Source organism: Drosophila willistoni, unplaced genomic scaffold (assembly GCF_018902025.1).
Source record: "Drosophila willistoni isolate 14030-0811.24 unplaced genomic scaffold, UCI_dwil_1.1 Seg169, whole genome shotgun sequence".
Taxonomy (NCBI): domain Eukaryota; kingdom Metazoa; phylum Arthropoda; class Insecta; order Diptera; family Drosophilidae; genus Drosophila; species Drosophila willistoni.
The window spans coordinates 1,416,196-1,433,990 of record NW_025814128.1 but is presented as its reverse complement, the minus strand read 5'-3'; the positions used below and the strand labels follow the sequence as shown (position 1 = coordinate 1,433,990).

Genomic DNA, 17,795 nt, shown 5'->3' with positions numbered 1-17,795 from the left:
TACGAATACCCAGAAGCCATGCACAATGCTTGTGCTCTGCAACCCGTGAACAAAGAAGAAATACGAGATCGCTTCAACCTCGCTCATTTAAATGACGAGGAACGTCGAGCCGTCGAAACCCTATTAGCGGAATCTGACGACTTATTTTTTCAAGAGGGGGACGTTTTGTCAGCAACAAACCAGATTTTCCACGAAATAATTACCACAGTGGATAGGCCTTTATATTCTAAAATATATAGATATCCCCAGATACATGAAAAAGAAATAAATAGACAGATAAAGGAAATGCTTGAGCAGAACATAATAAAAAAGAGTAACTCACCCTACAACAGTCCCTTATGGATCGTCGAGAAAAAACTCGATAATTCAGGGTCAAAAAAGTTCAGAATCGTCATCGATTACCGTAAATTAAACGAATTCACGGTCGATGACAGATTTCCAATCCCTAATCTAAACTCTCTATTGGATAAATTAGGTAGATCCCAATATTTCACAACCCTCGATCTGGCGAAGGGTTTTCACCAAATTCTCGTAAGAGAGGAAGACAGACCAAAAACGGCATTTTCAACACCGTCAGGTCACTATGAGTTTGTCAGAATGCCGTTCGGACTAAAAAATGCTCCATCGACATTTCAGAGGCTCATGAATGAAGTCTTGAAAGACCATATTAATGACAACTGTGTCGTCTACATGGACGACATATTAATTTTTAGCACTTCCCTTCAGGAACATATGACCACCCTAAGGAAGATATTTAGAACCTTGAAGGAGGCAAATTTGAAAATTCAAGTAGATAAGTGTGACTTCCTTAAGAAAGAAACACAATTTCTTGGCCACATCCTGACCACTCACGGTATTAAACCGAACCCAGACAAAGTACATATTATACAAAATTTAAAATTACCTAAAACAGCAAAACAGATTAAATCATTCCTGGGAATGACAGGATTTTACAGAAAGTTCGTTAAGGATTATGCAAAAATAGCATTCCCTATGTCAAGGTATCTGAAGAAAAACGAGACGATCAACACTAATGACCCAAGCTATATAGCTGCATTCGAAAAGTTGAAGACACTAGTTACAAACAGTCCAGTCCTACGATACCCAAATTTTTCCAAGAAATTCACTGTCACTACAGACGCCAGTAATTTTGCGGTGGGAGCAGTGCTATCGCAAGAGAGCCACCCAATCGCATATGCATCCCGAACATTAAATCAACATGAATGCAACTACTCGACTATAGAGAAAGAGCTTCTAGCCATAGTGTGGGCCGTAAAGTACTTTCGACCGTATGTTTATGGTAGAGAATTCGACCTCGAGAGCGATCACCAACCCTTAAAATGGCTGATGGCTAAATATACGGGCAAAGATATAAGCCCAAGACTGCAGAGATGGCTCATTAATCTAGGGGAGTACAATTTCCATATAGAATACATAAAAGGAAAAAATAATAATATTGCCGATTTTTTGAGTAGGATTAAAGAAGACGAAATTAACCTAATGGAGGTCGAACCAACAGACGAAGAAGACAACAAATCCCTGACTGAAACGGTTCACTCTAAAGAAGAGGATCAGGGCTTTAACATGTCCATACTAGAAACGGCAGTCAACAGATTCAAAACACAAATAATTTTCACAGAAAAGAAACCCAACACCATAGTACAAGTGTTTGGCAGAAAGAGAGTTTATATTAGCAAAGAAGACTTGGAAAACAACCAAGCAGTAAACATCCTCAGACGAGAAATAACAGCAGGAAAGATAGGAGTTTTTTCACACCTAAGCGACCATGAATTTTACCAATTTCAAAAAATATTGACAAAGGAATACACTTCCAATCCAAAAGTAAGGTTCGTAAAATGTACCAGATTCGCTACAGACATAGAGTCTGAAGATGAGTTGCACACCCAAATAGCTCTGTTTCATAAAAACGAGAGTGGCCATTGCGGGATAGTTGCTACCTATCAGAAACTTAAACTTAAAATTTACCATCCCAATCTAAAAACACATATCCACAGAATAATAAATAATTGTGACGTTTGCAGTGGTGGGAAATATGATAGGAAACCCATTAAAAACAACTTCCATCTAACAGAAACACCAAAAACCTGCAACGAGATAATACATGTGGACACATATGTGAATTCAAAACAATCTTTCATAATATTCATTGATAAATTCTCAAAACACGCCACTTGCTTGCCACTGACCGATAGAAATAGTATCACAATAGCGTCAGCCAAATATAACCTCTTTCACCCCTCAATACTAACGAACAAAGAGTTTATACTCTATAATATAGATTTTTACAAAATTAAATTAATTCGCATGGGAGTCATGACCTATGACACTAATATAATCATAGCAATCAAAATACCAACTAACATAATAACTACCACAGTATTCCTAATAACCCCACTAACTAATCAGAAGAACAAAAGAATCGACATGAGTCCCGAAAGAGTAATAAAAATAGAGAACAAAACTTATACATACGAAGAACAGAAAACAATAAATGAACTCAAGCTTAGCTCTAACTGTATAATTAAAAGAAATTGTAAAATGATAGAAGATGTAGAATTTAAGACAAAATTAATAAACGAAGGTACATTGTTAATAAGTAATGCACAAGATAATGAAATTCAATACAATTGCAACAATACCACCAATAGCGAAATATTAAGAGGAAACTTCCTCATAGAATTCACAAATTGCACAGTCCGCATAGACGAAACATACTACAAAAATAACCAAGAAATTTATATACAATCATTTGCCAATGAAGAAGAGGAGGAAAACTCATTTAACTTTACCGAAAAGCAGACGTTTAAAGATATCGTATTAAAAGAAATAGAAAACACAAAAACAATTAAAGAAATAAAAATACAAACAATAGTTTCCAACAGTTTTGGCATAGTATCAATTACTCTTGTACTCCTCTTCATAGGAATATATTCCTATAACAAATGTAAAAGAGGAATCCAGGAGAATCCCTCATCAAAGGGGGGAGGAGTTATGAAACCAATCAAAGTCGCACAAACAAATAACATAATTATACAAAAAGCCAAAGCTGAACAAACAAATAAACCTATGCATGGGAATGTTGATAACGACGAGATCAGCATAATCATGCAGAAGTACTTGAACCAAAATCAAATTTCAAAAGCATAAGCAACAGAAGCGTCGCCGTCGCTTCCGTTGCAAATGCTCGATCAGCAATTTATGAAACAAACGAAATGGGCATTTGCATATGCCAAAGAAAATCATATTTTTTAGTCTTAAGATTCAATTGTAACCAGACAGAAGTCGAAGTTCCAAACTAATAAAGAAACTCACAATATCTAAAGATATCCAGTGAACAAAAATCGTTTAATTCTGCAAAATTTAAATCAAAAATTTAAATAAATAAATAAAGATATCTAAAGATATCTAGTGACTAAAATTCGTTCTTTCAACGAATATAATTCGCGCAATAAGAAAGTGGGACAAAGACTTGTCACATTATTTTGTCCAAAAAACTCAGTTTTTTGTTTTCTCTTTTCCTCCTATATTTTGGCTGTGAAAAAGTTTCACAGGGGTTTCCAGTTACATTAAGGGGTGGGTAGGGTTTTACAAATTTTTTTTATTTTGTTTTTTAAATTATTAGAGTTTCAAGAATGTTGTGTGAAAATTTGAATTAAATCGGAGTAAAACAGGCAAGGATATAACGCTTCAACAGATTGGCCTTCAGTGAAGCTGTTTGAGCATAAAAAAATTTCAATCGCATTTGTCTCAAGACGACTTTTGCAAAGTCCTTGTTTACTGTCATTTCAAAACTACTTTATACATTTAATCCAAACTTTTAGATATTTTCTATATATAAAATACCTCAATCCAAGGTATAGTTTATATTTTTTTAATAAAGAGTGATTTTTACTCAATGAAGTAAGTAAGTCGTGTCGCCGACTTGGGTATACCATACACCAGGGGAAACAAATATTTAAAATTTCGAAAACCAAATGTATGTATATTAAATTGTTTTAACATACCTCATACCATATGGTAGTTTGGTAGAAATAGATAAGATTTATTAGTTTGCCAAATTTGTTCGCGATGGTCAAAAAATTGCAAGAGCCAATCGTTTTTTTCTAAATTATGGAGGCGGAAGTGGGCGTGGCAACATATTAAAATATATATATTCTGCGCGCATACTAAGCCAGTATACATACTAAATTTGGTGACTTTAGCTTTGTTAGTTTTCGAGAAAATCAGTTTTGTTTAATTTTCGGGGGCGGAAATGGGCGTGGCAAAATTTTTAAATAGTCAATATCTGCGTGTCTATTAAGCTAGCTTACATACCAAATTTAATGTCGGTAGCTTACATAGTTTTTAAGAAAATCTGTTTTTTGTAAATGTCGGGGGCGGAAGGGGGCGTGGCGAAAAGTTGGAACAATTTTTTTTTTGCGCGCTTACTAAACGAGTATAAAAACCAAATTTGATATCTCTATCTGTTAAAATTTTTAAGTAAAACAGTTTTATGTAAATTCTAGGGGCGTAAGGGGGCGTGGCCCAAATTCCAATGAACTCTATATATTTACATACCACACGAGTCTACATACCAAATTTGGTGGCTCTAGCTCTTATAGTCTCCGAGATCTAGGTTTTCATACGGACGGACGGACAGACGGACATGGCTAGATCGACTCGGTTGCTGATCCTGATCAAGAATATATCGGAGATGCTTCCTTCTGCCTGTTACATACATTTTGGCGACTTTAATATACCATTTCATCCTCTGGGTGTATGGTATAAAAAGGCGGAAGTTTTCTGGTAAAATTGAAGTATAAAGTATAAGACGACAATCAAAAATTTTTAAGATTTAAATTTTTAATTAAAAAAAAATCAGCGACCATAGGGTGGGATAATACATTAACAAATTTTTAATGGTTTTTGATTTCAGACAATTTCCGACCGAGATACTGTGAACAAACCAAGTTGTTTTTTTTTTCTAACACGTTCTGGTAAAAGCTCTGTCAACGGCTGGTTTTCCATAATTTTTGTCATAAAAAAATTTTAAAATATTGTTAAAAGTATACTAAATAATGTACAAAAGGTTTTAGTAAATGTGCTCAAACCACATTTCTAGAAAAAAATCACAAAAAATGCGTTTGTTTTTACACAAAAAACCCTAACAAAAACTACTCACCCCTTACATTTTATAAGCCGTCATAAGTTTTGCGAACGAAATACGTAAGTGGGACATATTGCTTTGCTTTCATTTGTGGTTATATAAGCACATGAAATTGGTACTTTGAAGATTGTTGAATCTTTTAAAATTGTTGCTATTCGTAATTAATTTTGTTTCTTAATTAAAAAAGACCAAGTTTTGCACTCATATTCGATAAAGAGCGTGGAAGAATTGTGGCACTGCGTAATATGGAGAATTTAATAAGCAAAATTGCAGAACATGCTTGCAAAAATAAAAATACTGTAAAAATGTCTAAAAAAAAATCTGGAAAACTATTAAAGAATCCTTAGTTTTGATAGCCCAATATAAATAAAACATCAGCGCATCCCAAAATCGGAGTAGCACTATACAGCAAGAGTCACAGAAGCTTATTTTTAAGTCTGGCAGCTCGTATATTGAAATTGGTAAAAAAAAAAAAAACTTTTTATTTTAAAATTAAGACATAAATTGTTAATTTGTCCCAGTTACCTATTTCTTTTGATTTTCTAATATTGATCTAAATGGGTTTAAATATTGTTATAAATTAATGAAATTTGAAGATAAATTAATTTTATTTTAATATATTAATCGGTACACTTGTTATAAATAGCAACTTAGTAAGTGGGACATACTCATTTCGCACATCGTATGAGGGTTGATGTGTGGGAATAAGGCATAAGCTACGACATCGGCTACATAGTTAGGACAAGGTGGTGATCTACACCCAGCCAACAGTAATTGAACGCCAATTAATCATTACATATGTACATATGTATGTACATTGTATGTACATATTCGATACAAAATTTGCAATAAGGATTTCAAAAATAACATAAATGGCAGTGGTTTGTACTATTTTTGTCATGTAGTTGATAAATGTTTATGTGCTTATTATTATCATTCCTAGTTATCCGAGATACTGCACTTTATCATCGAACTTGATGTCCGAATGACTAACTCATTTGTTTCCCTATTGATGCAATGGGCATCCTTTCAATCATTAAGAATACACTGTAAATTTCTTGAAGTCTCCTGTGATGGAATAGCATGGTTATCTAGTTGGATTGCGTTTATATGGCTTTTTAATTCTGAACCACTTTTTGAAATGCAACTAAATATGTTAGTTGGATTGCTACTAGATATTGTAGTTATTGCTCTCCTCAAAGCTCTTGTTCGCAGAAGACGACCAGTTTCCGATAGAGATGTGCTAACAATTGGTCCTGATAAATACAGTTTTCCATCGGGTCATGCATCTAGGTCGTTCTTTGTGCTTTTATTCTTTAGTAAATTGTATGCGCTTCCTCTTATGGTGAGGGTACCTATGACTGCGTGGGCTGTAACCATTGCCATTTCACGTCTAATATTACGACGTCATTACATACTTGATGTATGGGTTGGAGCAGTTCTTGGAATTTGTGAAGCATATTTTATTAAATTGGTTTGGATCCGTCAAGAAACTGCCGCTAATGTAATAAAATATATATCAGAAGATAATGTGCCCGGAGGTGTCGAATAGCAACTGAAGTCGACTTGATTTGATTCTTTACCTACATATGTACATAAAAATAAAACAATTGAAATAAAAAAATAACAGTCTGAATATTTATACCGTGCACCCATTTGGGATATTAGAGTTGCTTAAAGTAAGATTACTTTTAAATTAAAACTTCTAGGTGTGCTTGACTTGGCAACAAAGCTTCCGACAGCCATGTTCGTCACATGTGATCTTCCATACTGATACTGCAAAGATTGTATATCTCGAAATTAGCTCTCTTTAAAGTAGCTGTCAATGATGATTATATTATGCAACTCATAGGAACGATAGTTTCAAAAAATGTTGGCCAGAAAATCTTATTGCGCTTGCGATTATCACAAAAGATATGTCAGGAAATTACGCATGTAATGTAAATATTTTTAGGGGTTTTAGCTGTTCTTTGTACAGGCCAGGTCAATTTTGCTTTTCGATCCAATTTTTAAAAATTTTCTACAAGTTTTTGGGAGCGCACCCGGTTAAAATTTGAGAACCTCTTTGGCATTTGCATAGTTATCTACAAAACTTATAAAGTCTCCAAAATTATCATATTTCATCGTTGGTATGTGCATTGGACGCCGAGGGTTCCGCAGAATTGGATTCTCGCCAAGTTAGCATTCTGACTATTTAATTTACATACATATTTAGTTTTGGCTATGGTTACATATACATACATATGTACATACATATATGCTGTCGCTAAGCGGCAGCTACAAGGTGGCGCAAAAGAAATCACCCTATTGGAAGATGCTCTCATTTTTGTAAATGGCCGCCAATGTCAAATCAGTTTTGACATTTGTGGACTAGACAGATACACAATACAAGTGAATAAGCCATGGAGCGATACACTCCCCAAGAACGCGGAATAATTGTGAAGGACGCGTTTCCGGGTCGCTTAATTTCGCGTTTTGGCGATTTGCACTGGCCCGCCAGATCGCCCGATTTAAAGGACTTCTTTTTATAAGGTTTTTTAAAGTCCCGTGTTTACATCAACAAGCCTGAGACCTTGGAAGCCCTCAAGGAAAATATCCGACACGAATGCGAGAATTTATGGCCCGAAACGCTTGCCGAAGTGATGGAAAATGCCAAAACGAGCCCGTATGGCACTCAATTGAGACGGCGCCCATTTGTCCGATATCATCTTCTCGACTTAACACAATTAATTGAAGTTAAAGCGTATATTTTACATCTATATTACATATATGTTTTTACAAAGGCATAAAAAATGAATCCAATCAAAAATGAAGTAAGTAAGTCGTCTCGCCGACTTGGGTATACCATACACCAGGTGAAACAAATATTTAAAATTTCGAAAACCAAATGTATGTCTATTAAATTGTTTTAACATGCCTCATACCATATGCTATCTCGCTCACTCTACAAACACACGAGCACTCTAGCGCCGCCACTAGCCAACGGCCAATTCTGCCCTTATGGATCGCGTAGCAAAATACGTTCATACGCATATTTTGTATGTTTCTTGACCGATTTCAATAAAATTTGGTAGTTTGATTGAAATAGATAAGATTTATTAGTCTGCCAAATTTGATCACGATGGTCGAAAAATTACAAGAGCCAATCGGTTTTTTCTAAATTATAGAGGCGGAAGTGGGTGTGGCAACATATTAAAATATATATATTCTGCGCGCATACTAAGCCAATATACATACTAAATTTGGTGACATTAGCTTTGTTAGTTTTCGAGAAAATCAGTTTTGTTTAATTTTCGGGGGCGGAAGGGGGCGTGGCAAAAATTTGAAACAAACTCGATAAGCGTACATACTACACGAGACTGCATACCAAATTTGGTGGCTCTAGCTCTTATAGTCTCCGAGATCTAGGTGTTCATACGGACGGACGGACAGACGGACATGGCAAGATCGACTCGGTTTTTGATCCTGATCAAGAATATATATACTTTGTGGGGTCGGAGATGCTTCCTTCTGCCTGTTACATACATTTTAGCGACTTTAATATACCATTTCACCCTATGGGTGTATGGTATAATCACCAAAAGACCTATCTTGTATTTAAAGCCAGAGGGCCGGGGCTAACTTCGTGGAAAAACGTTTTATCTAAAAAGGCTAATGTTTGAGAAGAACGGCCAACAATCTTTGCATAGGAAATAACGACGATATTCATTAAAGTCACTGTTTTCCACCGATCGTTCCTATAGGAGCTATATGATATAGTAACCCGATATTTATCAAATTCACAGTCATTAACAAATATACTAAACTAACAAATATTTAATTTGAAAGCAATCGCGTCAAAAGTAACGAAGTTATTGAAGAAAGTCACTGTTTTCGACCGATCGTTCCTATAGGAGCTATATGATATAGTAACCCGATCTTTATCAAATTCGGCACAGTCATTAACAGATATATTAAACTCACAAATGTTTAATTTGAAAGCAATCGCGTCAAAAGTAACGAAGTTATTGACAAAAGTCCCTGTTTTCGAAAGATCGTTCCTATGGGAGCTATATGATATAGTCACCCGATCTTGATCAAATTTGGCATAGTCGTTTATATGTATAATAAACTCACCAATATTAAATTTCACGACAATAGCTCAAAAAATAACGAAGTTAGTGAGAAAAGTCACTGTTCGTGACTTTGCCATTTGTATGGGAGATATATGATATAGTGATCCGATCCGGCTGAATCCGAGATATACAACGCCTGCAGCATATACAAGCCTACATGCAAAATTTCTGCTCTGTAGCTCCAACGGTCTAGGAGGAGTTTGCGTTGATCCAGACGGACGGACGGACGGACATGGCTATATGTACTCGTCTCGTCATGCTGATCAAGTATATACTTTATATGGTCGGAGATGCTTCCTTCTATGCGTTGCACACTTCTGACCAAAATTAATATACCCTTTTTGCAAGGGTATAAAAATAAGTCGGGGGTTGAACCTGAGTTTCGTCAATTGTAGGCAGGATCTCCACCCCGTAAGCAGTCGAGCTGCTTGAAGTCCAAGCGGCGTTTTACTTTTAAGTCACTGAAGCTATAACTTTAAAGCCGATTTATTAGGAAAATATAGAATAGAGCTCCGAAATATATCACACAGCTTTAAATGACGGGGTTTTCTACAACATATCCAAAATTCATCCAAATCGGTGATTCGCTTACCGAAGTTCCCCTTGTAAGATATGCTTGTAAAAAGCATGTGAAATGATTTTTTGAAAATACGTAAATGCAATTTGTTATAAATTTGAAATACCTCAGTTAAATAAGTATATGTGCATTGTCATTTTGGAGTTTTTTAAACTTATTTACTACTATACATGTATTGCTTAAGAAATATAACATTTTTTTTTGTAATTATTCTTTAGAAATTTAAAATATTGAATTCACAAAGTTTATTCCATATGAAATAAGTATGAAATAAACTTTGTTTAAAAGGTCAATTTCATCCCATTCTTTGACTAGTGCCTTTTTAAGGTCCTTTACAGTGTCAAACTGGCGGTTATTTTTGTAGACCTTTCGTGATAATATTCCCCAAAGATCTTCAATCGGGTTTAGGTCCGGACTGATTGCAGGCTATTCCAAAATAGGTATTATCCTATCCTCAAAATTTTTTTTTGTTTTCCGCCCATTTTGAATTGGCGCGTTATCCTGCTGAAAAGTTCATGTATCTCCGTATAGGTCTCCAGCAAACTTAATAAGTACCATGTCTAACAATTCTATATAAATTTCTGCATTTGTTCTCGTGGGTATACAACAGAGTGGAGACTTTCCAGCGTATCCAAATACTGCCCAAATCATTAAAGATCCTCCACCGTGGTTACGCTTATGACATGTCTTACGTGGTTGCCTTACATCCCGCCAATACTTTTGGAAACAGTCTGGTCCATCTTGGTTAGGCTTTTTTTCGTCGGAAAAAATAACATTTTTTAACTCTTCTGACCAAATTGTATATTTCTCCCCAAACGCTAGGCGCGCGTTTATGTGGCGTTGCAATAGCCTGGGTACAGCCTCGCGGGAAGCATATGTAACCGTGTCGTTCTCCTGTAAAATCTGGTTCACGCGTTTACTGGATACATAGAGCTGTGGCTGACGTTGGATTTCGGTACATGACTTACTGTCTTCCACCGCCAGTTGCCTTTTGCAGCGATTATCAATATCGGTAGGTCGGCCGGATCGCTTATTTTTCCCGTAATTTTCGGGATTTTTGAGCCAATCCTGTGATCAGACCTTGGTCTTTGGGCAACAAATGCGATCCACGAGGCATTTTAACATAAAATCACATTAACAACTAGATTCTTGAACTCAAATACTATTTAAATTGTTCTAGTCACCTTCTAATTACAAAATTATTTTTTGTTATGCACACTTAAACGCTTGAACATACGCTAAAGCACAATATTAGCACAATGCACATATACTTATTTCATCGAGGTATTTATTTTGCTGGTGTATGTATGGTATAATTTATTTCTGTTGACTACGCCAAAACATTAGGTGGATTTCGCTCAATATTCGTGCAATATACAAAAAGATGATTTCGGGTTTACTTACAAACAACACATGACACAAAAATGTTTCAAAGAATTTTGAATATGTCTAGGTATTCGAGTTCTGATCTAAATCTGATGCAGTAACAACTAAAATAGAAAAAGTAAATAATAAGATATAGCACATTTATGTTTATAATCATTTTAATGAATACAAATAGCGATAGTAGAATTAAAGTCTTCAATCTTTATGGGAGTGCAATGCAATAGAAAAATCTAGACGCAGCAATACAATAGTTAATACAAATATTATGTAAATAAAACCAGAAACTAAGAACGGCTCCTGTAGCAGAGACACTCTTGAAAAGGTATAATTTAGCGTAAAATCAGCAATATGACTTTCTACCAAATTTAACTTTGAAAACGAAATCACTGGGCGCCCGACCGTATCCAAATAGGTATGCACCAACTCATTCTGCCGTCGATTTATTGTGTAAGGAGTCGTAAGTTGAATGTTATCAGCTCCCTCGGGAAGAACGATTTTGATTGCAGCTTTATCAATAGCCATATTATCGTAAATGTGATCTATTAAGTGCATCTTAAGCTGATACTTTTTACCATTGCTATACATGTATTCGTAAGAAGGCACATTGTATCCTATTGTATATTGCGTTTTCCAACCTCCAAAAAGTGGAAATCTGGGTCTTAATTCCAGATCAATAAAATCGTTTAATGAGTTCATATTAGATGTTGAAATATTTCCATTAGTATCGCGATAGTAAACACCAGAGGCCGAAGATGGCAAAATTGTTCTATATGATTTGATTGCAGACTGGCTAGAACGACCATCTTTCTGAAAATCGTATCGAGAAAACGATCCTTTTAATTTAGCTCCACTGTGCGCCAATTGAATAGACTCCTGTATTGCAATATTTCCCCAGTGGGATACTTCGATAGTGCGCTCCAAATTTTTTACTGTCATGAAGGGTGTCTGGTTTTCATAATGAATAACTAGCTCCTGTTTTGATAAAGCTATAAAAAGAAATTTAATTTTTCATTAATTAGTAACAAAATGTCAAAATTGGTAATCTCGGCTTAGCCGAATATTAAAATATGTACACTCATAACAAAAAATCCTCAGGAGTAGAGAACTGACTATTTTAAAATTAAGTGGTAAGTTCTACGATCAGAAAACTGATTCCCAATGATTGGGTAGGGTTTTAAAGCCCAAAAAAAAAAAAAACACATTTTCAAACATTTTGTTTGATTTATATACATGTTGTTTATTGACATTTGAGAAGCATCATTGGAGAATTGTTGAATTCTATACACATAAACTTCGATCCGTGGCAGCGCATCTGCTGAGGCTCTAGAAAAAAAAAGGGTTTGTGGTGCACACGATGCTGGGTTACTGGATCAATCGAACAAAAATTTTTTCTTCTTCTTCCATCATTCCCTAAACAAAGCACGTCACGCATACACATATAGCTTACGTAGCGTTGCGTCTGTGTGTGTATGCATGTGCTCTGTTGTTTTGATGATGACGTAGTAGGCAGCAAGCAGCGCTGCCGGCAGCGCTTAAACCGATTTATATCGACTGTAACTTGTGTTCTATTTATCTGATCAGATTCAAATTTTGGAATCTGATGTTTTATATCCAATACTATCACATTAGTAAATTTCATGGGGATACTCCAATTTTATGAATTTTTATGTTTCCTCTAGAGCTGTATGATATAATGGTCCGATCCTGAAAATTTTGATCCGCTCCAGATAATAAAAAACACAAATTTCAGCCAGATAGCTCTTAAGAACGCATAGGCACGGACGGACAGACGGACATGGCCATATCGACTCAGCTTCTCATACTGATCAAGAATATATATATGTACTTTATGGGGTCGGAAACGTCTCGTTCTGTGCGTTACAAACATCTGACCAATTTTATAATACCCTCTGCAAGGATATAAAAATAACAGACATTTTTTAAGAGCTTCTTTTATTTGGGGCATTGTTATATTACTTCATGATAGTATTAAGAATCTTTGAGAATCATTTTTTGATCGTAGAACTTGCTAAATATTTTATATACGGATTTTTGTCAAATCCCTAAGGCTCACACATATTTATTTGTCCATGAGTGTACATACCTTAAGACTGTTTTGGGCCCAAATACCTTAAGTAAATATTTAACAAAAGTTAAAAGAAATCGAAAGATATTATGTATCAATATCGATATTTATAAAATTGCATATCAAATATCATATTGATATTTTTTTTAAAATTTTAATTATCATCGATACGATATTTTAAAAATATTTGACAACCCTATTGGACCATTCGGTCGGACGGTGAAATTACGGCATTAATCTGCTTGGTCTCGTTCAGATGACCACGTATTGTTTGTGTCATGTAGCAACACTGGCAAAGCACTACTACTTTGACTAAGGTCCGTACATTTTTAAACTTACCTTTGATATTCTCGTATGGTCCAAATATAAGCTTATCAGTAGCTGTTGAAAACGGTTTAACTTGAGTATGGGAAAGAATGTTGCTGGTGCCAAGTTTTACTATTGTTTTCTGGGAATATGTTTCATAATTTGAATAAAGATGGACCAATCCCACATATTTTGCAAACTGTATCTCATGTTGTTTTATTTCTTCGGGATATGGCATTATATTTTTCGTCGACACTGTTTCTACGAGGATAATTTGGTGCGCTGAACTGCTTCCAAAAGTAATAACATACTGAAGTCCTCCATTCGATTTTCGAGCTTGAATTTCATTCTTTGATCCGTCTGTTACAGAAATATACGACAAATTCGGCTCATTTAAAATTAACACATATTCCTTTAGGGGTTTGCCAGTGGTATCTTCAGCTGTTATTTTTATGGTTGACTTAACGAGTTGAGAACTTAAGTCCAAAGATCTCTCTACATTTTTGTTTACTATTTTTGCTTTGATTGCACAAAAGCAGGTTAAAAAAAATAAATTTAAGAGGACCGGTGAAATTTTCATGATTCTTATATGTAGGTTTAGGACACGTATCATGCTGCTCTTAACAGAGATGGAAAACCATCGATAGTAATACGTTATCTTTCATTGGTTTCTGGCTTTTGTAATCACCTACCAGTAAGATGGTTTTATACTCGATTCCCACCGCCGACCATCGCTCATTACCATCGGATTGGTCATTAAATACCGATTCTCACTTTCGACCAGAAATAATGTGCTAATCCTGTATATAAGTTTATGGATGGACATACATATATCATAAATATGTGTATCTAAGCAAACATATACATTTGTATGTTTTCTAAGTATCCCTGCAGTACTGTTCCAAATAAATTAAACTGTAGTATGTTCATACAACTAATAACTCAACACAATGAGCTCAACTTGTAACACTTTGTTGCAAGTATAAACAATTAAACATATACGCATTAAAATATAATTGTGCACTTGAATATGTTCATATGTATACATTGAAGTATTCACATAAACATATTCAAGTAAACATACAATTAAGCATGAACATATATGTATGTACATTTGTATATGCACATACATATATTCACATAAGCACTGTATGCACAAGCGTAACATGAGCTAGAGCCAGGCCAGCGTGTGACCGCTGACCAAGCACTTTGATGCATGCGCTCCAACAGTATGTATGTATGTATGTACTGACACTCTCCCTCTCTTTTGTAGCTGTCGCATAAATCGCAGCATAAGAATATATATGTAAAATTAGCCTAAGCAAAAGAATAATTTGGAATAAAGAATGCAATCAAAAACTCCAGTCAACCGACACAGACGTGTCTCTGATTATTATTTTTCAACCCAACGGAACCCGGTCGAAGGAGTTTTTACATGGCGACCGTGACAGGACCTGAGCTGCACACAACATATATATAAATTATAATAACATAATTTTATATTGAAAAGCGATGACATCTAAATGATGCTGCGACAACTAATATATGGAAAAGCGACAACAACTAAATGATGCTGCAACTTATTGGCAAGAAAAGAAACAACTGACAGAGATTGTAGCAACAACAACAGCATAAACAACAGAGAGTAAATAATTTAATAATAATTACTGGAAAAAATAATAAGAAAAATTATGTAAGCATTAAACATTTAAAGCTAAAGAACAGCTATCAACATCAGCTTCAACACCATAATACTGAAGATATCTAGTGAATATATTTGAGTCTCGTTCGTTATCCCAACGATGAACATCAGCATCAACACATAAGTTTGACTAAAAAAAAAAAAAAAAAAAAAAAATACATGAACAACAGTGAAGATATTCCCTTTGCGGAATCTGCTCCTGTCGAGCAAAGGGATGCACTGACGCTAAAAGAAGCGCTAGAGCTGTATCCCAACGATGGACCGCGGCCACTAACAATAGAGGAGTACAGAGCCCGGCAGCAGACGAGAATCCCCAAAAAGACGAAACGGGGCGGTGAGGTGAGACGCCTGCTCACCCAGAAAAGACTGCAGCAGGATTTACTAAAGGCCAGCACCAACGAAGAAGACCGACAACGCTGCATAGAGCGTATCGAGAACCTAAAAACTGAACTTCGCCAAAGAGCGAAGAAATGCAAGGGGGCCGCAGAAATGCGCAAGCCTTAACTTGCCTTTAATTTAATAATAATAATTATAAGCCTAATAGCAAGTTGAAGCACGAAAGTGCAACTTGCGAACTTACTAACTTTCTGTAGGCTATTACTAACAATGTGGTTGGAGAATTTTTTTTTTTTTCATATAAATTTTTTTTTATTTCTAAATAACAATAACGAATGAAATGTAAATCTGAATTGTGAGCCAACCACATGCTCTATAATTTTTTCCACGTCTCTGGCTCGCTGTGCAAGACACAGTTGAGATAAAATTTTTTTTTTCTTTTGTCGTATAAAAAAAAAATTTAATAATTTTTTTAAATAAAATTTCATAAAAATTCATGAATCCATAACAATTTTTCAAATAATTCAAATATAAATTTTTATAATTATAATTCGTATTCAAGCAAATAAGAACGAAGCTTGAAATACTTAAAAAAAAAAATTTTTTTTTAGTAACTTTTAAACAAAAGGTTTTGAGATGTTTTTATGGGCTTTTGTTCCCTATTTTTTTCCCGTATTTGTCATATTCATTTTCATCCTGCTAAATTAAAATAGTCTCATATAGGATCGTTAGTCAGTGAGATTATTATTAGAATTATACACAAAAAAAAAAAATTTTTTTTTTTATATAAACTCCATATGTTCGATAATTCCATAAGTAAATTTGATGATATATCTCTTATACCCACAATGGGGTTAATAGAAACAAAATCAGTGGACTCCACTGCTAATGTAATAAATAAAATCGAATCATCAAATACTGACTTGAGATTAACGAACATATTGTTATTAATAATCGTCGTAATAATGTGCGCATATATTTTATATAAAGCTTATCTATTACACAATAAATGTGTAACCAAAAGAGCCATAAGCCAAGCTAATGACCTAGATAAGGTCTAAGAATACATATGCACACACGCGAATAACAATAAAAAAAAAAAAATAATAATAATTCTGGAAAACAATGGCCACTCTTGATAATTATTTTGGAAAAATAAACGCTAGGCATCCCAGTATTGTCCAAGATTTAATTGAGGTTTTTAGAAATGAGCATATCAATTCACCACAGAACTCAATAAACTTGGTACAAATTAAGTCAGCTTACCTAAATATAACGGGAGAAGAATTCCCAGTTCAAGGAAGCACTAGGGTACAGATGAGTTTCATCCTCACAGTACCATATGTATGTTGCTTTTCCAACGCAGCAGGCACATATCGTTTCTACCGAATGGAGGAACCGAGGCAGTAAGCCTCCATGATTTTTTTATATACGTACATCCATATTAATAGGCCTAACAAGTTAGTGTAGAATATGGATAAGATAGAAACAAAAAGGCTACAAAAATACTTACCTTTCCTCGATTTCCTGATACAATCAGGCGAAACAAATCACAAATACAAGGAAATAAGGTATTGGATAGCCCACAACTACAAATTTACAAAAAAAAATTGTAGATCTTATGGAAAAATCCATAAAAGTAGCTTATAGTAGATTGTTAGCTAAGACTCCTTTACATAAAGACGTGCCCGGATGGGTCCACGAACTTTTTAAGGACTCGATCGCGCTGATAGACATATCAGAATCGAGTACAGACTCAGATGTAGAAATAATAGATACAGAATAATAAAAAAAAAAAAATAAATAAACATAAACATTTTCGAAAATTTTGTTATTTTTAACAAACTATGGTTACTTGGGATGATATAATTGGAAAAGCTAGAATACACGCACAAGAATTAACTAAATCTTGTAAGTGCCTCTCGCAAAACAGAGAAACATCCCAAGACACAGTAACCAAACACACGAAAATAATAACCGAGAAGCTCCAAGCTATTAGGGCAGTATTAACTGAGCACTATAGCAAACTAAAGGAAGGGCAAAAAACAGCCGCAAATGCGTTCTACAGTGATTGCAAACAAAAAGCAATAGCTGTGCTAAACAGACACAATATTGAATTT

At 34.8% G+C, this 17,795-nt stretch overlaps 2 protein-coding genes and 1 long non-coding RNA gene across 3 annotated transcripts; 1 reads left to right on the top strand and 2 right to left on the bottom strand.

Moving 5' to 3' along the window:
• The first annotated feature begins 5,954 nt into the window (after positions 1-5,954).
• On the top strand, positions 5,955-6,798 carry LOC6652760 (phospholipid phosphatase 6). The gene is made up of 2 exons (XM_023181279.2): positions 5,955-6,048; positions 6,111-6,798. Exons 1-2 carry the CDS (start codon positions 6,040-6,042, stop codon positions 6,717-6,719), a joined length of 618 nt encoding a protein of 205 aa, XP_023037047.1. The 5' UTR covers positions 5,955-6,039; the 3' UTR covers positions 6,720-6,798.
• A 4,587-nt stretch (positions 6,799-11,385) lies between these two features.
• On the bottom strand, positions 11,386-14,272 carry LOC6652701 (dolichyl-diphosphooligosaccharide--protein glycosyltransferase subunit 1). Its single transcript, XM_002075120.4, has 2 exons — positions 13,671-14,272; positions 11,386-12,231 (listed from the first exon to the last, which is right to left on the bottom strand). The coding sequence occupies exons 1-2, from the start codon at positions 14,248-14,250 to the stop codon at positions 11,441-11,443; spliced, it is 1,371 nt and encodes a 456-aa protein (XP_002075156.4). The 5' UTR covers positions 14,251-14,272; the 3' UTR covers positions 11,386-11,440.
• A 2,402-nt stretch (positions 14,273-16,674) lies between these two features.
• On the bottom strand, positions 16,675-17,463 carry LOC124460975. The gene is made up of 3 exons (XR_006954884.1): positions 17,189-17,463; positions 16,942-17,128; positions 16,675-16,837 (listed from the first exon to the last, which is right to left on the bottom strand). It is a non-coding gene; the product is annotated as an uncharacterized LOC124460975 (long non-coding RNA).
• Positions 17,464-17,795: the final 332 nt, after the last annotated feature.